Genomic DNA, 27674 nt, shown 5'->3' on the forward strand with positions numbered 1-27674 from the left:
GTTAACCCCTTCACTGCCAGTGTCATTTACACAGGAATCACTGCATTTATATAGCAGTGATTGCTGTATAAATGACAATGGTCGCAAAAATGTCCGATGTGTCCGCCATAATGTCGCAGTCACAAAAAAAAAAAAATCGCTGATCGCCATTACTAATCAACAAAAAAAAATGGCATAAAACTATCCCCTATTTTGTAAACGCTATAACTTTTGCGCAAACCAATCAATAATCGCTTATTGCGATTTTTTTTACCACAAATATGTAGAAGAATATGCATCGGCCTAAACTGAGGGAAAACAATGTTTTTTTATATATTTTTGGGGGATATTTATTATAACAAAACGTAAAAAATAATGCGTTTTTTTCGAAATTGTCGCTCTATTTTTGTTTATAGCGCAAAAAATAAAAACCGCAGGGGTGATCTAATACCACCAAAAGAAAGCTCTATTTGTGGGAAAAAAAGGACGTCAATTTTGTTTGGGAGCCACGTCGTATGGCCGCGCAATTGTCAAAGCGACGCAGTGCCGAATCGCAAAAAGTGGTCTGGTCTTTGACCAGCAAAATGGTCCGGGGCTTAAGTGGTTAATAGGTTGATAACAGTGAACATGGCATTTAATTAATACAAGCCTGTGCAGGTAATAAAAGAGGACAATGTTGACCATTTTACCCCAAACTCAAGCAGAGGTTAAAAATTCTACGACGATCAAAGGGTAAGCTGTGTGCCTAGCTTGTGTTTACTACAGCGGGTATAGAAAAGAATCACCCCCCCTTTAAAATAATCACATTTTGTTGCTTTGCAGCCTCAAATGAAGATCGACACCATTTTTGTTTTAGCCAGCTGTATTTACTAGTGCAACCTATAACATCCAAATGAAAGATGGAACACCAAACATGTCAGAAAAATAAATAAATACATTTCTCCATGTGGCCTCGGAATCTTTAAAGGGGTTGTAAAGGTAAATGTTTTTTCACCTTAATGCATTCTATGCATTAAGGTGAAAAAACATCTCACACTGCCGGCGCCCCCAGCCCCCGTTTTACTTACCTCACCCCTCAAAAGTCCCGCGCTCGCGCCCACCGTCCTCTTCGCCGCTCAGCCTGGCCGCTGATTGGCTGGAGTGGATGGATTAAAGGCAGCACAGCCATTGGCTCGCGCTGCTGTCAATCACATCCAATGATGCGGCGCGCCGGGGGGGCGGGGCCGTGTTATTCAGCAAGTGGCTACAGCCGCCGGCTGCATCACGGGAGTGCGCCCGCAGGTGCTTCTCACCATGCGAGGGAGCTCGCATGAACGTGAGAAGTACCTGCGGGAAGAAGCAGAGACAGCTGCCGAGGGACCCCAGAAGAGCAGGTTCGGGGCCACTCTGTGCAAAACTAGCTGCACAGTGGAGGTAAGTATAACATGTTTGTTATTTTTTTTTTATTATTATTTACTCTACAATCCCTTTAAAGGTGCGTTTAAAGGAGTTGTAAAGGCAGAAGGTTTTTATCTTAATGCATTAAAGATAAAAAAAAAAAACTTCTGTGTTTAGCAGCCTCCCCAGCACCTGTAGTGGCACTCTTTTCTCTCCCTGTATTCACAGGACAGAAAGGCAGCAAAGGAAGCCATTGGCTTCTGCTGCTGTCAATTAAATCCTCTGAGCAGAGGGTAGGGCGTGGGACTGAGCTCCGCTCCAGAGCAAGCCTGCACATGTGCCTCTATAGGAAACAGCTTCCTCTGGCAGTGCATGGAGAAGAGTCATTGTCGAGAACGCTGGCAGCCCCAGAAAAGGAGTATTGGTGTTGATACTAAGCATTTGCATGAGTACTTGTGCTCCGATACCAAACACCGATATCTTTGCGGTTCGATTTGAGCCTATACAAAATGCATGGACTCAAATTGTACTGCAAAGAAGTGCATGTGATTTGGACAAAAATGCGGCGCGTTTCCTGTCCGAATCACATGCGTTTTAGTGGCACTGCTCCGGTGTGAACTTAAGTTTGTCATAGTGACTTGAGTTTGGGTTCATACTGGAGCATTGCAGGAAACAAACATGCAATTCAGACAGGAATAGCGCCACATTCCTGTTCAAATCACATGCAATTTTTTTGCAGTGCGATTTGAGCCTATTCATTTAGTAAGGACTCAAATCACACTGCAAAGGTATCGGTACTCGTACTCACTGGTACGTAAAACAAAATAAAAACAAACAAAAACACACGGCATCAGTACAACCCTACCACTTTGTGCAATACTATTGCACAGAGCAGGTAAATATATAATCTGTTTTTTTAATGTATTTAGGACAGAACGAACCCCTTATCGGGACTATATAGACACAAAGAAATAAATCTTTAAATAAAAAATTGTCTATTTTTATATATACATAGAGGTTAAAAAAAAATAAAAAATTATAAACGAACAATGCAACTTGAAATTTAAAATATCAGATCAAATGGTATAAAAAAATTGGGATAGATTATCCAACAACGGTGGGAATTAAGATATACACAGTTGTATACACTTATAAACACAGTTTTCCCATGTTATCTTTTTTATTTTAGGGGGGAAAAATTTTTTTTCAACTTTACAACTGCTTTAACCATCTACCCCCTCCCCAAACCATCCCTACCAACAGCTGCAGAAATCCCGTGATGCTCCTCTATAATAAAGTTAAAAAAAAATTTAAATGAAAGGACCTCCACCTTCCCAGCAAATATGAAAACATTTAATTTACTGTTCGCTCCAAACTGATGAGCTGTAAAGGTTTAATGTGTTGCCTACGAGCCATTTTGGAGATTGTAATATTTTGCCTTTCACACAATGTTGAGGTTTGACAAGTTTGGCGTTGCTTAATTTACACAAAACAGTGGCAGCTTTTGTATTTTACAAAACAAAATTAGAGAACATATTGCATCTGTGCGCATTAAAATGATCCTATTTTTTTTTTTTTTTTTACTAAAGATATAACTCAGATAAACATTTCAGCAAATAACATTTGGCATATAAATGTGTGACTACCATTTTTATCTTCTACTGGTCCTCAGATTTAGAAAAAATAAAATAAAACGTCTTTGGGGTCTTCCGAATTGTTTTAAAGAAAATAATTAGTATTTTAAAGTGTAAAATAAATGCAGCGTGAGGTCTAGAGGTAAAATATATTTTCTGGCATTTTTTTTTTAAATAAGTTTGATAACAGTGAACAAGGCATTTAATTAATACACGCCTGTGCAGGTAATAAAAGAGGACAATGTTGACCATTTTATGCCAAACTCAAGCAGACCACTAAGCACGATAATGCTGCCCAAAGTATGAATATGTAAAGAAAAAAAAAAATTTCTAAAACTCTGTACAAACATTTTTCAGAAAACTACCAAAGTGATCATTTAAATAACTCTTCAGGTACTTCACTAGTCCAGTAGGTTTCTCTGGATAGAAATGCATTACTGACCCTGGACAGGAAAGTGTCACCTTTTACATTGCAGAGATGGATGGCATTTGAACAATGAACATAGATAATGACTGACATAAGAATAAAGAGATCATATGCTCCTGACCACAAGTAAACCAACTTAAATGTGTGCATGTACTCCTTTCACAGTCATTACAGAACAACTCAAGCATTTCAAAACCATTCCTTGCAGAGATGGACCTTACACAGCATATTTGAGCCGTATGAAGGAGGAAGCAGATACCACAAGGTACAAAAAGATTTTGATATGATTCTACACTTAGCTGAAGAAAAACAAAAAAACTGCATGAAGATCTACTTTTAGAATTACCTGCTTAGAAGGTAAGTGAATGTCCTTAATTGTATAAAAATACAATGATAAATCACATAAAAATACAAAAAGCAATATTGCTGCTAAACCAGTAGATACTATGCATTTATTCTGGTCTTGCCTAATAAGCCTGCATTATTCTTTGGATATATGAATCTAACAGACAAATCACAGGAGCAAAGGATGAAGACCAAGATTCATTTTCTAATGTCTGTTTGAAGTGGCATTCAGGGCAACTTGTGTGTGTAATGATGGGAACGGGTTAGACAATATTTTAGTTCTTTATGTTTCGTACTGTAGCCCTGCTGCAGACATCTACCTGCACATCCCACCCCAGTGTTATTGTAACATCAATACTATAATTATCCCAAAAATGTGTCAAAAATGTCCGATGTGTCCCCCACAATGTCGCAGTCACAATAAAAATCGCAGATTGCCGCCATTACTAGTAAAAAAAAAATGAATAAAAAATGAATAAAAATGCTATAAAACTATCCCTATTTTGTAAACGCTATAACTTTTGCGCAAACCAATCAATAATCGCTTATTGTGATTTTTTTACCAAAAATATGTAGAAGAATACGTATCGGCCTAAACTGAGGGAAAAAAATGTTTTTTTTATATATTTTTGGGGGATATTTATTATACCAAAAAGTAAAAAATAATGCGTTTTTTTTTCAAAATTGCCGCTCTATTTTTGTTTATAGCGCAAAAAATAAAAATCGCAGAGGTGATCAAATACCACCAAAAGAAAGCTATTTGTGGGAAAAAAAGGACGTCAATTTTGTTTGGGAGCCACGTCGCACGACCGCGCAATTGTCAGTTAAAGCGACGCAGTGCCGAATCGCAAAAAGTGGTCTGGTCTTTGACCAGCAAAATGGTCCGGTCTGCAAGTGGTTAAGCGGTTAAAGAATATTGTATCTACAAACAAAACAAAAAAATGCAATATATTGTATGCAGTTTACCAGGTCCTTAATAAGGACTTAAGTCCACAAAAGGTGGCTGCATTCTTTTTTTTAGGCTTTTGTGCACCTTCATTTTATTTTCTGTTAGTAATGATATAAACACCCTTCCTATCTAGATTCATTTCTCTATGGTATCTATGGAAGGAGCCATGATTGGTCACACAAGCTGGACATCAAATATCTCGGTCCTTGTTTCCACTTTATCCACTAAATCAGGGATATGCAAATAGCGGACCTCCAGCTATTGCAAAACTACAAGTCCCCTCATGCCTCTGGGTATCATGCTTGTGGCTGTCAGAATGTTGCTATGCCTCATGGGACTTGTAGTTCAACAGCTGGAAGTCTGCTAATTGCACATCCCTGCACTAGATGGTGGATTGATGGAATTAGTCATTTACAAAACCGAGACAACTTAATTGATGTGGTCTTTTCTGCTAATAGGAAATGGCAAATCAGATATTCTTTGTACTTGCAGAAAATGTTCTTAGATGTGGTGGTTGTATTCTTTCCTTTTTTTTTGGCTTAAGTTTGGTAAGATGCATTTCATTTTTTTATGTCAATTTACAACAGCCTTAGGGCCATATTTATAAAGTAGTGAATTTGACATACACCAAACATGCTGTACAAGGGAATCGCATTGGTGTTTTACAATGACAGATTCATATGCAGTGCGTTTGGCTATTGTAACATGCACTGCTATATTCTAAAATTACTAAAAATACAGAGATAACCTCATTGATAGTTATGGCTCACACAAAAACATCTCTATTAGAAGTTTCACTAGTCTATTGGTAAAATCTGCATGTGTAGACACCTAAGGCTTCCAACCAACACTGCATGCACTGTGACTACTTACAAGAGCATTGGAAATTACAGCTACTCAGTGCTGTCAGATGTTAAATACTACTTGTTACTGAGATGATCTGCAAAATGTGTGCCCTGCTAAGGGCACAGTTTTTTTTCCAGGAACATTCAAGTTAGGAGTGTATGCCAGCCCTTTTGTACCCCTTGTCACCTGTCAACATACACGTACTTCATCACTCTGGGCCAGCTCTTGACAGTTGTGACCTTGCAATGTGCATCGGGATGGTAATTTTTCCATGAGGGGTGCTTGTGACAAAGCAGGAGCACAACTATGACCTGTCAACCCATGACATGAATTATCAAATTATGGCAGGATCAAAAGGTTTTATTTTAACTGAAGCTGCAGATTTTAAACCATAAATTCAAAGTTTGAAATGATATTGTAATTGCATGCAAAACTTATACCATATGAGATTTGAGCGATTGAGCTTAAAGTTACTTTGAACCAAGAAGAGTTTAGTTTACTTTAGTTACTTGTATGAAATATGGTAGAATTTTTTTTTAACCAAAGATTTTTATTAGGTTTTGCATTAAACAAGTATACAGCATTTGACAAAGATATGTGTAACGTTGTTATACATATTGAAAGCAGTGTTCCACATACTTACATGAATAAAAATAAAAAAAACATAAACAATAGTATCCTATTAGAGCTACAATAGATTGATGACCACAGATGGCCCACTAGTAGGCCTAGCCTGTCACCCCAAACGGGTACACACTGTTAGCAGGCTTAGGGCTGGAGTAGGATTACTTGAGTATTAGTATCCTTTGACCTTACCGAGGGTCAAGGGCGGTGATACATGTAAGTACTTAGCTCATTTGTGTGCACATAATGGACGGCAAAACTTGTCCATACAGCATAGGGAAAACGGTAACCAGGGAACTTCAACACAAACAAAGATACCTAGTCCTCCTTGGGCACTACTCCTGGGTTAACATGAATGCTATTACCTCTATTCATACTTCAATTGGATGTTACGCATTTCAGGTTCAGGCAACTTAAAGTCAAGATACAATTCAACATGAATATCCATGAATTAGATCACAAATGTGGAGAGACATGTTTGGAAGAGTCCCAAGCCTCCCAGTATTTATGGAAACTCAGGATTGCCCCTTCTTTATAAGCCAACATCTTTTCCATAAGATATATGTTGTTTACTCTGGTAACAACCTCCTCTAGAGAGGGGGGTATGGGGGTCTTCCAATGTCTTGTCAGCGAAATTCTGGCAGCAAAGAGGATATTAATCACTATTTTCCGCATTACTGGAGGGAAGTGTTCTATCGAAAGGCTAAGAAGAGCCAAACCTGGCTCTATCGTACAGTTAGACTTTGTGATGTCTCTGATCAGGGATTCCACTTTTTTCCAATATGGGGCGATAATTTCACAACTCCATAAGATATGATAAAGATTCCCCATGTGCTGGCAGTTTCTCCAGCACATAGGGCCTATATCTGTATGCATTTTGTGGAGGCGTAACGGGGTGAGGTACCATTGGTGTAATATCTTCTGGGCATTGTCCCAGTGATCTATACACGCTGAGGATTTCCCATTATATTTTAGCGCCATATGCCACTGCGAAAGTGAGTAGTCCTTCTTCAATTCTCTTTCCCAGTGTAACATACAGGGCAGTTTAGTGTTTAGATACAGAGGGTTTGCTAGTCTATAGAAAAGTGAGATCCCCTTTCTACCATTAGAGCTCTTGTTTAGGAGGAAATCCCATAGTGCTTGTGGGATTTCAATCGGATTAGGAGTGCTGGTCACATTGAGGTGCTGAATTTGGTGTAGCTTATACCGGTCAGCTAGGTCTATGTGTTCGCCTAGGGGCGCGGTGTAATGATTGCCTGTTTGCTTCCATTTCTGTGTGGAGAAGTCGGGTATTAGGTATTGGTAGGTTGCTAATGGGATTTGTAGTCTGCTTAGTGGTACGTCAGTGACTTTACTTTGAGTCAGGCTCGACCATGCCCTAATTGAGGCTTGTATAGTAGGGTACTCAGGGACAATTGGTTTGTGATGAATGCTAGCCGCCATAGCTAGAGCAGGGAGGTCATGCCCAGGGGTGACCGTACGTTCTATGTTTGACCACTTATTGTCGGATTGACAGGAAAACCAGTACTTCATTTGGTCCAATATGGCTGCGTGATAGTAATCCTGGGCGTTAGGGAGACCCATACCACCAAGGTATTTTGGCTTATAGAGTTTCGCTAAGGCTAGTCTAGGTTTTTTACCTGCCCATATGAATTTATTCAGATGTGTGGATAGGTGAGTAAAGAATTTGCACGGTATAGGGATTGGTAACGTCCTGAAGTGGTACAGTAGTTTAGGCAGTACTTGCATTTGATAAGCCGCTATTCTGCCTACCCAGGAGAGGTGTAGTTTAGCTATTTGATTCATTTCTTCAGTCAGTTTATCTAACAAGGGAGGATAGTTGTGCAAGTATATATCAGAGGCAGAGGGGGAAAGTTGTACTCCCAAGTATGTGATCGAGGGAGGATTCCAGTTACACTGGAAGACACTTTTTAGTTTGGTTAGTGTACTTGATGTCAAGTGCAACCCTAGGGCATAGCATTTATTAGTATTAACCTTATAATAGGATACCCTCCCGAAGTTGTTAATCAGCTCTTGAATTTTAGCAAGGGACGTGACAGGGTCAGTAACTGTGAGGATGACGTCATCAGCAAAAAGTCCTATTTTATGGGTTTCTGCACCTATCCGAATACCTTTCACTTCCGTCGCTTCCCTGATACTTTCTGCTAGCGGTTCTATGACAAGTGAGAAAATTATGGGAGACAGTGGGCACCCTTGTCTTGTACCATTAGTCAGATTAAAGGGGTCTGAGAGAAGGCCTGAAGTATAGACACTTGCTGATGGGTGAGAGTACAGGGACATGATAGCTGTATGAATTTGGCCCGACAATCCAAATTTTTGAAGGGTTTTAGATAGATATGGCCAGTGTACCCTATCAAAGGCCTTTTCTGCATCTAAAGCTAAAAATACACTAGGAATTTTATTAATTTCAGAATATCGCAGGAGATCGATCATGCGTCTTGTTCCGTCAGGTGCTTGCCTACCCTTAACAAAGCCTACTTGATCTAAACCTAGCAGGGTAGGGGTAACATTCATCAATCTATTTGCCAGTATCTTAGCATATATTTTTAAATCGGAGTTCAAGAGTGATATCGGCCTAAAGTTCTGGGGGAGAGAGTTATCTTTTCCTGGTTTAGGGATCGTGACTATGATAGCTTGTAGCATTTCTTTGGGAAAGGAGCCTGCGGATATGGCAGAATTGAAAACTGTCTCAAGTTTAGGTGTCAGGATAGTCGAAAATGCTTTATAGTATTCAGCTGAGAAGCCATCCGCCCCTGGGGACTTATGCATGGGCAACGACTTAATCACTGCGGTCACTTCCTCACAAGTGATGGGGGAGTTTAAAGCATTCAATGTAGGGATATCTATTTTAGGTAGTTTCAAAGTGCCAAGGAAACGATCAATTTCCGTGTCAGAGGGTTGGTGAGTGTCCTGGTCCTGGTTAAGGTTATACAAGGAGTGGTAGTAGTCTTTAAAGGTATTCGCTATGTCTTTAGGATTACGGAAAGTCAAATGTGACTGATGGTGCTTGATGAAAGGTAGGTTAGCTTTAGTCTGTCGTTTTTTAAGTTGGGAGGCTAATAGTTTACCAGCCTTATTACTTTGAGAGTAGTATGACAATTGCAGTCTTTTGAGGTACAGGTCATGGTCAGTTTTGATCTCCTGCCGTAGGTCTTCCCGACATTGATTGAGCTGTTGGAGTATGGCGGGGGAAGTGAGGGTCGGATTTTTATGCATTCCCTCTAATTCAATGATTTTATTTTGGAGCTGCGTTAAGCGGCGGGTTTTATTTTTGCGTTCCCTCGAGGCTATTTGTATGAGGACACCTCGGGTGAAGGCCTTGTGAGCACACCATACCATTGCAGGAGAGGATTCTCCATTGTCATTTAAGTGGAAAAATTCTTTGACCTTCGCTGCCACTTCATCCCTAATAGCGGGGCGAGACAGTAGGAAGGTGTTGTTGCGCCAAAGTGGCCTACTATTAGTCTTGTTAAAGTCTACAATTTCCAGTGTTATAGGTGCGTGATCTGACCAAGTGATACTATGAACCTCTGATTTAATCACATTTTGCAGCAAATGCATATCCGTGAGGAAATAATCAATCCTCGAATAGCTGTTATGTATTGCAGAGAAATACGTATAGTCCCTCTCCGTAGCCCTGGTGCAGCGCCAAGGATCAAAAAGCCTTTCTTCATGACAGAAGCTACCTAGACAGGGGCGCTGCCTGAGGGCCACAGAGGAGGAATCAAGATCAGCATTCAATACTATATTAAAATCACCACACAAAATCAGATTACCCTTTTGCATAGATTTCGCTTTGCGTACAACTTTGCGGACAAATCGTGCAGGTCTAACATTTGGAGCATATAAATTCACTAACGTATAGATAGAGTGATTAATTTCAGCAATCAGAATAATATACCGACCATGAGGGTCAATATAATCTTGCAACAAAGAAAAGGTGACAGTGTCTCTTACAGCTATTAAAACCCCATTTTTTTTCTTCAAGTCATTGGCAGTAAAAACATGGGGGAATTTCCCATGTGTGCATCTAGGTGGATTAGCACTGGGGAAGTGAGTTTCTTGTATGCACAGGATGTCACAGTGCATATCCATAGCAGACTTCCAAAGTGATCTACGTTTGTAGGGGCTGTTGAGGCCTCTCACATTGTGAGACATAACTTTAATGTTCATTCATAAACAGTACAGCCGTTAGTTGCCATCCAATTATAAGTTGAAGAAGTAGAGCCCAAGAAGCGAGCATAACTCTCAGGAGGGTGTTACATGTCAGTGACATCAATAGTTGTGGTTGGAAAACCAGAAACCGGGAATTGGGCCTCCAACGGCCAACAGTGAACTTGGGGAGAATAGACATAGGAAAATCCAATGAACAGTGTGCAGGGTTCATCCTGCAAAATTTCCTGGGGGAAAGAAACGTAGAACAGTGGCCGTTCAGCGGGTGCTTAGTTGAACCTAAGCCCGAGTAATTAACTGCTGCAAATAAGGCACTTGGGCGATGACCAAATTGAGGGGCAATAGAGTAGTGTAGCCCGGAGACACAATAAAAAAAAAAGCACATTGGTATCAGGCTGGCACTTATCTGTTTCTTCTGTTGAGTCGATGATAACTTCTTCTGTCAGGAAGAGGGTCCGGGTCCGCCGCTTCTCCATTGGTAGGGAGGAGGCGCCATTTTCTGAGGAGCTCCATACCTTTCTCTATGGAAGCAATCACATGTGTTTCATTATGCATTTCCAAAACCAGCTTAGCTGGAAATCCCCATTTGTACAGAACCTTATGATTACGTAAAATCTTGGTGATGGGGACTAGGTTGTGCCTAGCCGCGAGTGTAGCTTGTGACAGATCAGCATATAGAGCGATCCCCGTAAAGGGGTCCGGGAGAGACGGGTGCTGTCTAGCAAAACGCATTAACTGATCTTTTACATGGAAGAAATGGATACGTGCAATCACATCTCTGGGGACCTGCTCGGATAGAAAAGAAGGCTTGGGCAGTCTGTGCGCTCGATCAATAATAAGATCAGCCGGCGCTAAGTCTGGTAAAGCAGTAATCATAAGCTTTTGGAGATAGGCAGTAAGATCAGCGGGTTTCACAGTCTCAGGGACTCCTCTGAATTTCACGTTGTTTCTGCGTGCCCTGTCCTCAATGTCCGCCATTTTGAGGCGCATAGTTTTAATTTCACTCTCAACATCAAAGTGAGCATCAACCAGCTCATTGTGAGCTAATGTGAATTCCTCCATTTTGTTTTCCACATAAGCTACTCTCTCTTTAACTACTGACAGTTCTGTGTTAGTGGAGCGTACAAACGAAGCCATGTCCTGTTGTAAGGCCCCTCTCAGCATCTGCAACATCTCTTTCATAGTGGTGTCCAGGATGGGCTGCCCTGATGTGGGGAAGGCATCTAGCTGCTGTGTAGCCAGGGATGATTCATCCATCTCCTCCCCTTCAGCTTCAGTGTCCCCCTGGGTGTCCCCCTTCTCTCCTAGCTTCCTCTTCTGTTTAGCTGGGCTTGTGAATGGTGAGGAGGGCAGTGGAGATTGTGAGGGATGGGACTCACCCTGTTCCGTTCGGTCAGCATGGGCAGCGCGTCCCGAGGAGGCCGCCGCATTGTGTGCTGCACGGGCGCCATCTTGGGCCTCTTTGTCCGCCGCCGGCGGAAAGAAATCGGTCAGCCGACGGGGCCCCTCTCTCTCCTTTCGTTTAGCCATGCTGTTCGGCGTGTGCCTGAGGTATTCCTCTACCGGAGGATACCGAATGTGGGCTGAAAAGGTCGCTGTGGGCCGCTTAAATCGATCCGCTGATACGGAGCTCTCTCCTCACACCACCATGCGCTCCGGCTGCCGGCTCCGCCTCCATATGGTAGAATTTTATCCAACAACTTTATAGAACAAGTATGATAATGTGATACTTAAAAAATCCCTAATATTACTTACTAGAAAATGCATTTCCTGGAGAAAATGCGTGGGAATGTTGAATAGCATCAAAACCGCCCCATCACATTGCCCCCATCAAAACTGCCCATCATATTCCTCTAGATTTTACGGATTTTAAGCATGCTCTCATTGACTTCAATATTTAAAAAAAGTGTTAAAAAGCTTAATATTTTAAAAATTATAAATAGTAGAAAAAAAGTTGAAGTCCCATCATCAGCTGAAAGAGATGAACATTTTAAAAGTTGAATGGCTGTAATAGCTGAAAGTATGCAGAAGTTACACAGAGCCAAAAAACATATGGAATAATACAATTAAAAAGATGATGCTGATGATGATTAATAAATAAAAAACGAACAATAGTGGGACTGCTGAAGCATTCCCACTTATTAAAAAGGTTTGGCTCATAGGTTAACAGCAATGTATAAGGCCTCATGTACAATGCTGCTGGTAAACGGATGTTTAGGAGCTGCTCCTTAACTCTCCTCTATGTTATCTTATCAGTAGATGTACACAGCGTCATTTATAGTGGTTTCTAGGCAGTTGAGTTTAGAGGCTTTTCTTGGAACCCCAAAAAAAATGCGTTCAGAAGCTGTGTTTAGAGGCATTTCAAGCGTCAAACGTGGTAACTTTCATTTAGCTATGTTTCTTTTACAGGTGTTTTTCATTTTTGGCTATTTAAAAAATTTATTTATATATATATATATATATATTTTTTTTCCCAAACGTGGCATGTAAACGTGGCAAAACGGATCTAAATGTGGGTTACTATCTGTCAAGTTAAATCATTCAGGAGAGGGTTTAAAAACATCCATGTACATTAAACCTAAGCTACAAGCTATTCCCAGTCTGCTTCCCTATCTGCATTATTTTACATCTGAAAAGAACATGTCTTTACACTGAATGTGCAAGTTAGTTTATTCCAAAAATGTAGTGCAACTGCAGCTACAACGTGAAGCATTGGTTAGACCTATCAATCTTCTATTACAAATTCAGATAAAAAGACGTAGACCTGTACCACTTTAACCCCGTGCCGCTGAGCGTACGCAGATGTGCGTACTCGGGTTCCGGGGGTTATACCGCACCTGCAGGCATCATCCCAGTACTGATTTTTAGAGTCGGCGATTGGCTTTCCAGCCATAACAAAGCCGATCTGCTGTTATGCCGGAGGAGCGGGAGGGGACTCCCCCCCGCCGCTCTTACCAGGGCTCCCGTTCATTCGGGAGCACCAATGCAGAATCCAATGCCTCCGGCGGCTGGGGAGGGACTAGTAAGCAGCTTCATTCTAATCTCCTAATGGTAAACACGGAAGCGACGTCATGACGTCTCTTCCCGTTTACTCGGCTGCCAATGGTGCCGGATTTAAAAATATATACACTATTCAGAATCGCCAAAAACGGCGATCTGAGTACTTTGAAGTGTAAAGGAGACCTTTTAGACCCCCAATCCCTCCATAAAGAGTACCTGTCACCGCCTATTACTGTCACAAGGGATGTTTACATTCCTTGCGACAGCAATAAAAGTGATCAAAAAAATATATTTTTTAAAAACAAAAAAATAAAATTCTAGCAAAAAATATGGATTTTAACTTGTAAACACCAAATGCCAAAAATAGGCTTAGTCATGAAAGGGTTAAATCACCTCTACACCATAATTCCCACACAACTGCTATGCTAAGCACATAAAATATTACACCAATTATCCCTTATTTATATGTAAATATTTACAATTAAGCTTACATCTTAGTAATCTAAAATCAGTAGGGTTGCACCAATACTAGTATCAGTGCCGATATCGAGTATTTGCACAAGTATCGATACTCGTGCAAATGTACCGATACCTGAAACCAATACTTTTAGGCTTGGTTCTTTAAAGCGGGAGTCCCACAAAATTAGATTTTTTTTTTTTTTAAAGTCAGCATCTACAAATACTGCAGCGGCTGATTTTTAAAATAAGGACACTTACCTGTCCCAGGGTCCAGCGATGTCAGCACCTAAGATCAAACCGTCCCTCGGTTCTCAGATGCTGCCGCCGTCATCTTCGGTTAGGGAATCAGGAAATGAAGCCTTGGGGCTTACTGATCCCTGCTATCTCCTGGGACCCGTGTGTCTCCCAGCAGACAGCATGGCGGGATGGGAAGAGGCATAGACTATCATGGAGTCTATGCCCGGAAGTGCGTGCAAATACCTGTCTTAGACAAAAGCGGCGGTTCAATTTTTGTGTGAACCTCCGCTTTAAGCTGTCAGTGGGTCTCCCCTGTTGAAAAAAAACAGCCGGCAATGTTTATTAACATTGCTCAGCCACTGAAACACTAAAATAGAAACAGTTTCTTTTTGTATCTTTCGTTTCTTCATCAGCAGATCAAAGGGATGAATAAATGTTCCTCTGTTTAACCCCTTAATAACCCTTAATTTACTCTAATCAGTCTTAACTTAATATTCTCCTCCATTATTATTTCCCTGCTTTTTTTTTGTTCACGGCTAGTTTATAAATGATAAACAAAACTTTTTTTTGCTTAGTGAATATTTTTACACATTTATATACAGGGCTGGCCCAAGACATTGTGCTGCCTGGGCCCAAGAATAAAATAAGAATAAAACAGACATGCCCCCTCCTGCAAACAGACAGGCCCAAAAACATCAGCTCACAGGTATATGAATTGTGTAGCACCACAAATGCTATCCCCCTTTCTCTCCACTGCCACCGACCAGCTACGCTCTGATCCCAGTTCAGTGATGCAACATTCCTCAACAGCAGCGCTGCAGTGGCGACTAGGGTGGCCACATTTCCAAACTGCGATTCAGAGAAAACCCCCCTTCCTTCCCAAAAAAGATGAGGGGGGGGGGGGGTTTAGTCTCAGGGATGACAGGGAATTCGGCAGCAGGTGATTTGTCAGGTGAATGGCTGGTGTTAGCACTTAAATCATCCTAACATTATGATCAATATGGTGTCAGGATGATCAAATTTCTATGATTACATTGTAATATATAATGAAATAGTTCACCTCACCATAATGCAGAATCAGTGGGAGCCCCGAGCATGTCACTTGCCACCCATAGCCTGTCACCAGATGCAGCGCGACGCCTGTCACCAGATGCAGCGCGACACTTGACACCAATGCCTGTCATCAGATGCAGCCTGTCACTCGTCATCAATGCCTGTCACCAGATGCAGCCTGTCACTGGTCACCAATGCCTGTCACCAAATGCAGCCTGTTACTCATAGCCTGGCTCTCTTTCCTTCCCCTTCAGCTGGGCATGCTGAGGGCTGCAGTTTCACCCTTAGGATTGCAATGGGCCAGCCAGTTATTGGGACTACATGTCCCATAATCCTCTTCTCTTCCCCCCCCCCCCCTGGCCAATTGGGGGTAAAAGGGGGAAGAAACTGAACTGGGAACAGCAGCATGAGGATGAGAAGGGGGGGGGGGGGAGCTTGCAGCTGCTCTCTCTCCACATACACAGCTGCTCCAATCTCATGCTGTTTTGCTGACCACTAATAGAAGGGGGAATGGGCTGGAAACAGAGTCCTTTTCTAATAGTGGTGGGGGAGGAGGCAGGCAGCAGTTTTGGATCCTCGGCTGCTCCTTACATTTGCTGAGGGGAACATAGAGGGAGGAGGTGGGTGGAGCTAGTGGAGGAGGAGGAGGACGTTAATTCCGCAGTTAATGGTGGGCCTTCTCTCTCCTTACATCACTGGTTGCTAGACGCAAGGCGGGCCATGACTAGCAACCAGTTTGGGCAGGGAAGCAGGGGCTGCTGGCGAGACCCTTGAAGTAACCACTGCGCCCAGTGACAGCGGCGATGCAGTGCAAGGATGATATTGCATTCTATTAGGTCCTCAGGCAGTGCACCCCTGTTGCCGCCCATCTTAAAGTGCTGCCTGGGGCTGCGATACTCCTACCAAGATCTAAGGTGTGCCTTGGCCTAGCTGGTCAGTATACCTAAAAGAGGACATACCCTGAATGAATACTGCAAGTATGAAATGTAAATGAGATGATGAAAGTATGGGGGAACTGGTGGGTGGGAACCCAGATATGAGCCAACAAGGATCTAAAGCCCTCAGACTCCTCCTACAAATACAGGCTAGCCTACGACCAGCCTTCTAACTTGTAGTCAGAGTCTTCACTTGCAAATGCGATAATCCTAACTACCAAGGTTAGGTTGCGTAAGTAACTGCTAAAACAGGAGGATCTCCAGCGCCCCATGTACCTGTTGATAAAAGGAGGGACCCCCTGTTCTGGACCTACAAAAGTTGCCTCCGATCCTGACTATATCCAGAAAAGGGGTTTAGGATTTGAGCCTAATTAGGAAAGAAACCTGGACATGAGAATGAACTGTTTGTAGTGAGAGGATGCATGGGGAAAGGGAGAAGAGATGACCAGTGGAATATTGCAGAGAAGGACATACTTTAATCTGACACCATCACTGTGGTACAGTAATATGACTACCAACCCCTGGTTTGTCCATTTATACTAATTATGGAGAAATTGTAAGCATAGTAAAAAGGGGACTGCCTAGAGCACTAAATGGGAACTGCACCAAGGGTAAGAGACAGGAAGTCTGACACACCACGAAAACTGTCCGTTCGCTGGTAGCCATGCCAAAGAGAACATCCCCGACTAACTCTGAATACGCCTTAACCTGCCTTAGAGAGGGTGAGCTGAAAACATAGACAGACTGACAGGATTTTGTAGGGGCCTGAAACGCTGGTCACCTGATACTTGATAGTGTTGGCAGATGGTCAAATTGCAGAGGCAATATGCAGCGAAAGCCAGAGACATACACCCTTGGTAGAAGCCCACGGAATACTCCGGAAAAAGAACCACTGGCCAGATAAATCACCTGTAACCAGGCTTGCCCCCAGTTCCACATGCCACTGTGAAGAAATTCCAACATCTGCCAGCTCCCCGAGAACAGCAGGAGCCGGATCGCACCTGAGATCTCCGCTCTAGCTGAGTGAGCTATGAACCCCTCCATCCTGTAACAATTGTCGCATGGACGTTGAGAACATATTAACCACTTGAAGTCTGGGCCATAGCCGAATGACGGCTACAGCGCAGACTTCAATTTCCGGGAGGACGTCCTATAACGGCCTAGTTTCCCGCAGCATTCGGGAAATTCTGTGCTGGCCATGTCCCTTGGACACAGCCAGTTACAGGTCGCTGAAAATGCCCAATCACAGCAGCCATTTACAGCACAATTGGCGTGGCCAATAGGAGATGATCTCAAATGTAAACACATGAGATCTCTCATTGCCGGCTCTCTCTCCTCTCACAGAGACAGTGTGTGAGGAGAGAGAGAGGGGATCTGTCAGCGATCTGTGCTCCAATGAGTTAAAACACAATTTACAGTGCCAAACCAGTGCCCCATCAGTACAGTGCCTATTTGGGATCTGTGCCCACTGGTGCACATCTTTGCAATCAGTGCCCACCTGTGCCATCAGTGCCCCTCTGTGCTACCACATCAGTGCCCATCAGTGCAGGATTAGCACACACCTGTGTAGTCTCTTCGCCACCAGCAACCATGTCCAAAAGATGCTTTTCCACCGAGGAGGCGTACCAAATACTTTCCCAGGCCGACAAGAGCAACGGGGAGCTCTCTTTTTCGGATTCCCTTTCAAACTCTGATTCATAGCCAGACATAAATTATGAGCCAGTCCTCAGTAGTGGAACACTGAGTGACTCAGAGGAGTAAGACATTCTGACCGCCAAACAAAGGCGTTCTGGTGAGGAGGCAGTGGCATCCACCAGTACCACAGTGGCATCCACCAGCACCGCAGTACCTTGGCAAGAAAGGCCAAGGACCCATGCCAGCCTTCCCTATGCCATCCCTTGTGGAATCCTCCTAATTCAGGAGAAGCCAACATTCCCCCCCTTTCACTGCCCATCCAGGTGGACACGGGAGAATTTTTCCCCAGTTATTTTTATTTAATTTTTTACAGAGGAGACGCTATCAATAATTGTGGCCCAGTGCAACCTTTATGCACAGCAATTTTAAATAAGCCAACTTCCTATTATGGCCGTCCCTACAAGTGGAAAGACCCAACGGTGGAGAAGTTGAAGGTTTTTTTTTTTTTTTTTTTAGGCCTTTTGTATGGGACTCACCAAAAAAAAACACTTTGAATTCCTATTGGTCAACCAACCCCATCCACCACATGACAATCTTCTCCAAGGTAATGCCCAGAACCAGTTACCTCATGATAATGAGGTTCCTCCATTTCAATGATAATACCCAGTGCCCTTCCCGAAATGACCCAAATTATCACAGGCTTTTCAAAATTATTTTTCTGAAGCATTCCCCCAGCTGTTTACCCCGGAACAACGCATATGTGTAGATTAGTCCCTTGATAAATTTAGTGGCAGGCTTAAAATAAAAATTTATTTCCATCAAAAGGGCCCGCTATGGCGCGAAGGCATACAAATTATGTGACCGGGTCACAGGGTACATATATGCCTTCAAAGTGTACAAAGGGAAGGACACTCAGCTGCAACCCCCTAATTACCCAGACTACTTGGGATCAAGCGGGAAAGTTGTTTGGGACCTCATATACCCCCTTACTGGAGAAAGGCTACCATTTATAGACAACTTGTACATATCTCTGTCCCTGCTCCACAACCTTCACCGGAAGAAGACGCCAGCATGTGGCACCGTAAAAAAGAACCGGAAGGGCTTTCCTCACAGTCTTGTCAATAAGAAGTTGAGAAAGAGAGAAAGGCAAGTCTGTGAAACAAGGAGAAGTGGAGGGACAGAAGGGATGTCTACATGTTGTCTTCAATCCACAATGATACCTATATACCTGATAATATAATTTGTTCATGGGGGGAGTCCACTTCAATGACTAAATGCTCAAACCATACCTTGCCACAAGACGGACATACCATTGGTACAAAAAAAGTCGCAATTTTTTTTTTCAATTGGCCATATGCAACTCATATGTCATTTACCGCAACTCGGCCCAAAACCCCAAACGCTTCCTTGAGTACCAGGAGGAAGTATTATATTCCCAAACGGCCCACCAGAAAACATTCGATCAGATGTTTTGTCGACTCTCCGAATGACACTTTCCAGATAAACTCCCTCCCAAAACAGGCCAACAACGTTAAAAAAAAAAAAAAAAAATGTAAGGTGTGTACCAGAGCAGGAGTCAGAAGAGATGCATATTATTGTGCACAATGTCCTTCCCAACCAGGACTCTGCATAGGTGAATGTTCTTGCCGTTACTTCAATAAATTATTAGTGAAGTATGGTAAACACAACCCTCAGTTCCTGCCTTCACACCCCTTGCCACTGCCTGATCTGGAACTGACCCTGGACTGTTATTCGACCATGCTTCTGCCTAACGATTCTGTACATACCTCTGCCTGTTATGTTTGACCATGTCTTTTGCCCGTCTCATGAACTGATCTTGTATCCTGCTACTGGACTAGTAGGATTCAACACAGGGGTCTCACATATGGGAGGGGCTCCAGAATTGTTTTTCTCGATGAATATAATTTTTTTTTCGTTTGCTCATTCCTAGATTAGGGTCAGAATCAGAGGCTTCAAGGGGATTTGGGTGGGAAAAGCCTCTACCCCTGTCCCCATTCTGTCCTGAACGAGGCCCTACTTCTGCCTGCTGCCTGTAGGACTTACTGCCATTACCTCTCTGCTTGTCGCACTGACCACACCACATGTTCCTGCCTACTACCGGGACCATTATTTTTGGCACTTCTGACAATATCCCTGCCTGCACTGACCCTGGACTGTATATGGACAGTAACCCTGCCTGCTGCCTGGACAATTGTGTTTGCCGTTGCTGACCAAGTCCCTGCCTCCTGTGTACAACCACAGGTAATCTTTTGTTTACGCTTTGCTCAGCATAATGTATTTTGTGGTGTAATTCTTGGTATGTGCATGCTATGTGTCCCTGGAACAGCTGACAGTGTTCCTTGCATGTTGAACCTCTGTATGTGGCCAGGCTGTGTAGAAGTCTCACAAATGTGGTATCGCCATACTCAGGAGTAGCAGAATGTATTTTGGGGTGTCGTTTTTGCTATCTAAATGCTATGTGTTGGAAATATCTTATAAAAAATGGACAACTTTTTTTTTTTTAATATACACAAAGGGTTTTCATTTTTTTCCCCATTTTCCAAAAACTTTTGGAAAAAAAATGAACCGTTCAAAAGACTCATTTTGCCTCATAGATTATATGTTGGAGTGTTAGCTTTCCAAAATGGGGTCATTTTGTGGGTGTGTCTATTGTCCTGGTGCTCCAGGGCCCTCAAAAGTGTGATAGGTGGTTGAGAAATGAGATGTGTAATTTTTGCTCCTAGAACAACCTGATGGTGCTCCCTGCATGTTTGGCCTCTGTATGTGGCCAGGCAGTGAAAAATTCCCACACATGTGGTATCGCTATACTTAGGAGGAGTAGCAGAATGTATCTCAAGAAATGAGATAGGCCGCCAGTACATCAGATGTGATACTTGCAGACTCACTTTCACACAGACCAAATAATTTCCACAAATTTTGGGTTATTTTTACCAAACATATGTAGCAGTATAAATTGTGGCTAAAATTTATGAAGAAAATTACTAATTTGCAAAATGTTATCACAGAAACTAAGAAAATTGTGTTTTGTTTTTTTAAATGTGGTCTTTTTTCATTTATAGGGCAAAAAAATAAAAAATAAAACAAAGGTGATCAAATACTACCAAAAAAAAGCTATTTGTATGAAAAAAAAAAAAAAGGACAAAAAAAAATCATTTGGGTACAGTGTTGCATGACTAATTGTCGTTCAAAGTGTGAATACTGAAAGCTGAAAATTGGTCTGGACAGGACAGGGGGGTTTCAAGAGCCCAGTAAGCAAGTGGTTAAGTACCGCATGAATCTGGGTTAAAGAATCATGCATAGAAACCTGTTCTGCGGTGGTGGATGGAAGAGGTTGGGAATAACAACGTAAAAAAAAAAAAAAAGAAATACTGCCCCCCCCCCCCCCACCTGAGGCGGGGAAAGGGATACAGCAATGATAAAACAAAGCTATAAATTTGGTATGGTCCCACCCCTTAATGATGGGGCATGGCCATGCACTGAACCCTCATACAGCGTTGGAGAGATGAATGCAAAGTTTTCGCTTCCGAAACACGTGACATGCCCTGATCCAAGGAAAAACAAACTAGAGAAATGATAACAGACAACCAACAACACCCTTATGTACCTGACAAGCATGAGGATGTAAGTGCAGAAATGACAAGACCAACAGCACGCGAATGTGAAAATAATGACACCACCCTAGTGTATGCAGTGAGCGAGCCCGAGCAACCTGCAGTGCCAACACAGATAATTAAAATCGAACACTCAGGGCTGGGTACCACAGACCGTGGTGGGTAGTAAATTGAATTCTAACTCCTGTAGTACAAGCAGATGTGGTATCAAAGGCCTGTACATACGATCTGAAAATCGTATGAAAAATACAGAGTTCGAAGAGATCGCATGATAATCAAATTGTTTGTACAGAGGTTTTGCGAGTTAACCACTTCAATACCAGGCACTTAAACACCTTCCTGCCCAGACCAATTTTGAGCTTTCAGCGCTGTCGCACTTTAAATGACAATTGCGCGGTCATGCTACACTGTACCCAAATGAAATTTTTATCATTTTTTTCCCACAAATAGAGCTTTCTTCTGGTGGTATTTGATCACCTCTGCGTTTTTTTTTTTTTGGTAAACAAATAAAAAAATACCGAAAATTTTGAAAAAAAACGTTTTTTTTGTTTCAGTTTCAAAACTTTGCAAATAAGTAAGTTTTCTCCTTCACTGATGGGCACTGATGGGGTTACACTGATGGGCAATGATAAGGCGGCACTGATGGACACCGATATGTGGCACTGATAGGCGGCACTGATGGGCGACACGGATGGGCACTGATAGGTGGCACGAATTGGCACTGATAGCTGGCACGGATGGGCATTGATAGGTGGCACTGATAGGTGGCACGGATGGGCACTGATCGGTGGCACGGATGGGCACTGATCGGCGGCACGGATGGGCACTGATAGGCGGCACAGATGGGAACTGATAGGCGGCACAGATGGGAACTGATAGGCGGCATTGTATTATAATATATTGTACTAATGGATGCCAATCAGTGCCAATCAATAATGCATGCCAATCAGTGATGCCCATTGTGGGCACTGATTGGCATCCATTGTGGCACTGACTGGAATCCCTGGTGGTCTAGGGTGGCATACCTTGTCCTGGGCATCCCTGGTGGTGTCCCTGGTGGTCCAGTGTGGGCATCCTCGGGGGGGGGGGGCGGGGGCTGTGCTGATAATCGATCAGCACAGACCCCCCCTGTCAGAGGAAAAGCCGATCACCGGCTTTTCCTATTTACACTGTGATCAGCCGTGATTGGACACGGCTGATCACATGGTAAAGAGTCTCCATCAGAGACTTTTTACCGAGATCGTAGTTGCCGGGTGTCAGACTGACACCCCGCAACAACGATCGCCGCGATGCGCGCCCCTGGGGGCGCGCAGCGGCTCATAATCCTGATCACGTCATATGACGTCCGGTCAGGATTATGCAACCAATTTGCCACCGTCTATTTGCTATAGGGCGGGCAGCAAGTGGTTAAACATGACAGTTCATCCGATATTATCCAATGGGTAAAAGCATGAAAATTTCTCTCGTACGATACCAGGATTGTACGATTTTAGTTTAATCAGTACAGCTGTCATTCGAAAATACATTACAACACATGACATCACTTCCAATTTTTTATTCTGTTGTACAAGAATTTTCGGAACTTCAGTAAACTCTTCATGTTCGATATGCAAATAGCATACATCAAAAAAAAAAAAAAACGGACGATCTGTCGTCTGATTTTCGTATCGTGCGCACAGGGCTTAAGGCTCGGTTCACACAGGCGCGACTTGTCCAGGCGACTTCGCCGCCTGACAAGTCGCCCCCGTTCTGTACTACGGAACCGTTCTAATAGGAGGGACTCAAGTCGCTCCGACTTAGAAAAAAGGTTCCTGTACTACTTTTGGCATGACTTCGGGCGACTTGCATTGACTTCTATACAGAAGTCATTTTGCAAGTCGCCGCTGAGGTCGCGGCGCTGCAAGTCGTGCCGCGTCCTGTGTGAACCGAGCCTTAGACTAGGATTTAGAGTTGCCAGTGAACTCTCCCCTGTACCAGTGTCATTCAAATACAGATGCAGTCATAAAGGAGGACAGTAAGGAAGCTCTACTGAGGCTTTTTCTAATCAATGAAGCAAAAAATAAATAAATAAAAGTACATATGCTTGAATCAGAATGTCCATCTACACTTCACTGCTCAGAACTGGGTAGGTAATGTAGTGAAAAACAGTGAAGATACATTCAAGAAATTTTTTTTTCTTTTTTTTTATAGCTGCAAGGCAAAAATGTGTGCCTCACCTTTTACAGAAATAACACTGGTCTACACATTTTGCTAAATTATCGACCTCCAAGATAAAATGTGCTAATTCTTACATATTTTGATTAGATTAATTAGAAAACAAGTGATAAAAGGTGCAGGTTGGCTATAGTTATCATGATATTTCACAATAAAGATTGATACACAAGTGGCAGCCTCGTAACTTCTCAACAAAGTACATTAGAACAATGAAAATGGTGTATAAAGTTTATCTTCATATCTTCACTTTGAGACTAAAGATTATTACCCAACTGTAGTAAATTATATATATATATATATATATATATATATATATATATATATATATATATATATATATATCTATATATCTATATCTATATATATTGCAAGGTACATTTGTCTTGGTCAGATCTACGCATCATATCTAGTGGCTTTTGAAAGTGTCATTGCCTAACATTTCCAAGGAACAGTTGCGTGATTTTTTCCTTCAGAAGCCAAGATGCCCTGAAACTATAAACAACGCAGATAACGTCTGCTACATTTGTGGCAAGGTTACATTTACATCTCAAAAGTGCAGTATGAGGGCTGTGGGTAAAAAAATAAAAATAAATAAAGGCATACCACCTATATTTTGAATGCAAATTAGGGGATCAGGACACGAGTTGGGCCCCTCATTGTTGCATTGCATGTGCACCTCATCTGCGTCATTGACTAAACAAGAAGAAAAAGTCCATGCCTTTCACAGTCACAATGCTGTAGAGGGAGCATGAAAACGTTACATGAAAACCCAATCAACAAATGGAAAGTTATAGGATTGGTATCAATAAAAAGACATTTATAATAATGATGGGTGTGGTACCATTCTCATGGCTATTTTGCTGAAAAATTAAGAGCATAATCGTACATCCCCCTCGTAAATTTTGAATAATTTTGATGCAATTTTGACCTGAAGCTGCTTCTTGGAAACTGGAGCCAATTATTACTCCAAATGTAAAATTTAGCTACTTTCTTTTCCGAGGCTTTCTCCTTGTAGATCCTAGTGTAATTATGTATTCAGGCAAATTGATAATTCGTCCTGTTTTACAATGCTAAAAGTTGGTATTTAACCCAAACTAAAGGGAGGGGGCAATGGTGGTAGTATGAAGTATTTTTGCCATATCTATTTTTCAAACGATACTTTTTGATTGATAATTTAAGTACAAACGTGCTTTCACAAAGTGAGCAACAGCATTTGATCTTTGCATGCTGGTAATGTGAACAAAGTTTAGATGGCTGATGGCCTTATTGTTTAAAAACTCTACTTGAAGGAAGTGATTAGCGGTGTTAAGGTTTTAGACGTTTTTTTTCTTTGACATATATTTGAGATAATTTCAACCTATTGACAATATGTTCATAAAATAACTGATTTTTTTTTCTTTTAAACAGGTAGAAAAATGCATCCTACCTCAAATTCTTATGTCCTGACAGCTATAAATCAAAACTACCATATGGCTAATTTCACTATACATTCCACTAACTCCACAACAGACAATTCGACGTGTTTAATTGAAGAGACATCACTTGGTGCTGCTTTAGTGTTTTTTTATTCTTTAATTTTTATTGTGGGATTGTTAGGCAACATGTTGGCCTTATATGTGTTTCTGTTCATCCACAACAAAAGAAACTCTGTACAAATTTATCTCCTCAACGCGGCAATCGCTGACCTGCTACTGATTTTCTGTCTTCCATTCCGGATAATGTATCACATCACCCAGGAGTGGAAACTGGGGGTTATATTCTGTAAAGTTGTTGGCAACCTATTTTACATGAACATGTATATTAGTATTGTCCTTTTGGGTCTCATCAGTATGGATCGCTACATAAAAGTTAAAAAGTCACAGAGAAGACGGAAAGTTTCAAGGAGGAAATGCAGCATTCAGATCTGCTGCTGCTTGTGGGCAGCATCCATTTTGTCAGGGATCTTCCTTATTGCAACACAGTCAACCAAGAACCAAACAAATGAAAATGTTTGCTTTCATTATACAAATAGGAAAGATGCAGTTTGGCAAGCAGCATTTAATTACTTTATTGTACTGATCTTCTGGATAGTGTTTATTATGCTGATCCTGTCATATGTGAAGATAGGCAAGAACCTACGCAAGATTTCCAGAGAGCGTGCCTACCTACCAAATGCTGGGAGATATAAAAATACAGCTTATAAGTCATTTTTCGTCCTTTTCATCTTTACCCTGTGCTTTGTACCTTATCATACCTTTAGGATTGTATATATTACAACACAGCTGCAAAATATCTCATGCTATTGGATAGAGCGAGTTCACAAAACAAATGAGATCACGTTGGTGTTTTCAGCTTTCAATAGCTGCCTGGACCCGGCCATGTATTTTCTATTGTCTAGCAGTGTTCGTAAAACAGTGTTCCGCCTGCTCTGTAAAAGCAATCGGGATAGTAGCAGGAGTGAAAGCAACACATCAGACCTCCATCATGGATATACTCTACCTGATAGCGTGCCCACGGTGCACTCTCAGACTGTCACTCCTCATAATCAAAGAAGAATTATCACAAAACAAAGTGAAAACATTTAATAAAAAAAAAACATTTTTTCATTACTTTTGATAGAAACCAGTGTGGATTTACTTTTCTAAAAGACAGCCCACAGCTCTCTCACCTGTGCTTCCTATTCTTCAACTAAATGTATTACACGTTAAAGCAGGAACCTCCAAACTTTCTAAACAAGGGGCCAGTTTATGGTCAGACTTTAGGGGGGCCCAACTGTGGCTATTGCGAGTAGAAAAGGTCCTGACGTCAGTGGGGAAAAAATAATGCCCCAATGTTTCAGTGGGAGTAATTATGCCCCATTCATTGTGCCCAATTGTTGGTGTCATTGGGGGGAAGGATAGTGCCCCATCATTGGAGTCATCGGGAGGAGTTGTGTCCCTTCATTGGTCTCATTGGGGGGGAATCCATTGTTAGTATTAGTGAATGAAACAAGGCCCCAAGGGCTGGATAAAAGCAAGCAAAAAGCTACATCTGGCCCTGGGCTGCAGTTTGGAGACCACCGCTTTAAAGGCTAGAAAAAAATGGCAGTGCTCATCTAGTGCTAGCTACAGTGCCTTCTGACATTGTGCCAGACATGGCTATAGGAAATGCTCCTCTCTATTGTAAGCAGCCTTGGCCTCAGTACATGCATACAGCTTTAGAGGACACTGGAGCTGCAGAATACATAAGCATGGCTTCAATCATGGGCAATTAATATTGCTCTGCCTGATTCTACGGTCTGTATTGCTAACTTTGATAGAGGAGACAGAACACTAATTCTTCATCAAGTGCTCGGCATTTGTTACATGGAACCGTTTTGCTAATTTTTCAATTGAAATGAAATGCCAATAGATGCAACTGTACATCAGATTAGATAATCATAGATAAGATAGTCATGCAACAGGAAGAAACTAAGTAATCTCAATATTAAGCAATTCTAAACCACATTTGTAGCTATCTCCAAATGAATCAAGTTACAAACTTCTAAATGCAAGACCTGTATAATATTACAATATTTGTTACCGTGCGACCCCCCCCCCCCGCGCCCCCCCCCCCCCCCAAGAAAAAGTGCGATTACAGCCAATAATGATGGCAAAGTTTGTAAAGCAATTGAATTTGTATGTAAGAACTATAAATGGCTAAAAGGATGCATCGTAGCCTACTCCATACTGTACTACAGAGATCTCTGAATTCCTTGATACCCCAGTCCCAGTAGAGATCCAACACAGACATGTGCCGCCATCAGCCTCTCTGTCCTAAAGCCGTACTACCAAATAGACCTCTGTCTTGGGTGTCACACAATACAAAAGTAGTAAGGGTACATGAATATAGAGTCACCATCGAAATAAAGACTTTAAAAAAATAAAAATAAAAAATAAAAATCAGGAACACAAGGACTACCTACATAAGATACAAGCTCCACTTGCTGTGATGTTATTATCTCAAATTAAAAAACTGTATAATAATTAAGTTATTGTTAAGTTATTGTGAACACATGCAAGGTCCTGATTAACACAGAACTGATACCATCTATGGTGAAAATGTAAAATTGTATTTCCCCATTTAGCCTATTTGTATTAAACTGAAAGAATTTAAATTTTGTAACCTTACTTTTTG

The 27674-nt window shown here is 41.9% G+C and overlaps 2 protein-coding genes across 17 annotated transcripts in view; one reads left to right on the forward strand and one right to left on the reverse strand.

The window, feature by feature from the left end:
* Nucleotides 1-27674, reverse strand: part of CASK (calcium/calmodulin dependent serine protein kinase) — a 486621-nt gene that overhangs the window by 260468 nt on the left and 198479 nt on the right. The window lies entirely within an intron of this gene.
* On the forward strand, nucleotides 3548-27654 carry GPR34 (G protein-coupled receptor 34). 2 transcript variants are annotated; one of them, XM_077480909.1, is made up of 2 exons: nucleotides 3548-3774; nucleotides 24948-27654. In XM_077480909.1, the coding sequence occupies exon 2, from the start codon at nucleotides 24956-24958 to the stop codon at nucleotides 26102-26104; it is 1149 nt and encodes a 382-aa protein (XP_077337035.1). In that variant the 5' UTR covers nucleotides 3548-3774; nucleotides 24948-24955; the 3' UTR covers nucleotides 26105-27654. The 2 variants fall into 2 exon arrangements, with proteins under 2 accessions (XP_077337035.1, XP_077337036.1); XM_077480910.1 differs by having other exon boundaries at nucleotides 3548-3682.

The sequence above is a fragment of the Lithobates pipiens genome, unplaced genomic scaffold (assembly GCF_037356315.1).
Source record: "Lithobates pipiens isolate NorthernLeopardFrog02 unplaced genomic scaffold, aLitPip1_a1.2 Scaffold_16, whole genome shotgun sequence".
Lineage (NCBI taxonomy): Eukaryota > Metazoa > Chordata > Amphibia > Anura > Ranidae > Lithobates > Lithobates pipiens.

Bases quoted from the DNA above. Each gene is read 5' to 3' on its own strand.
- GPR34 (XM_077480909.1), top strand. From the start codon at position 24,956: ATGCATCCTACCTCAAATTCTTATGTCCTGACAGCTATAAATCAAAAC.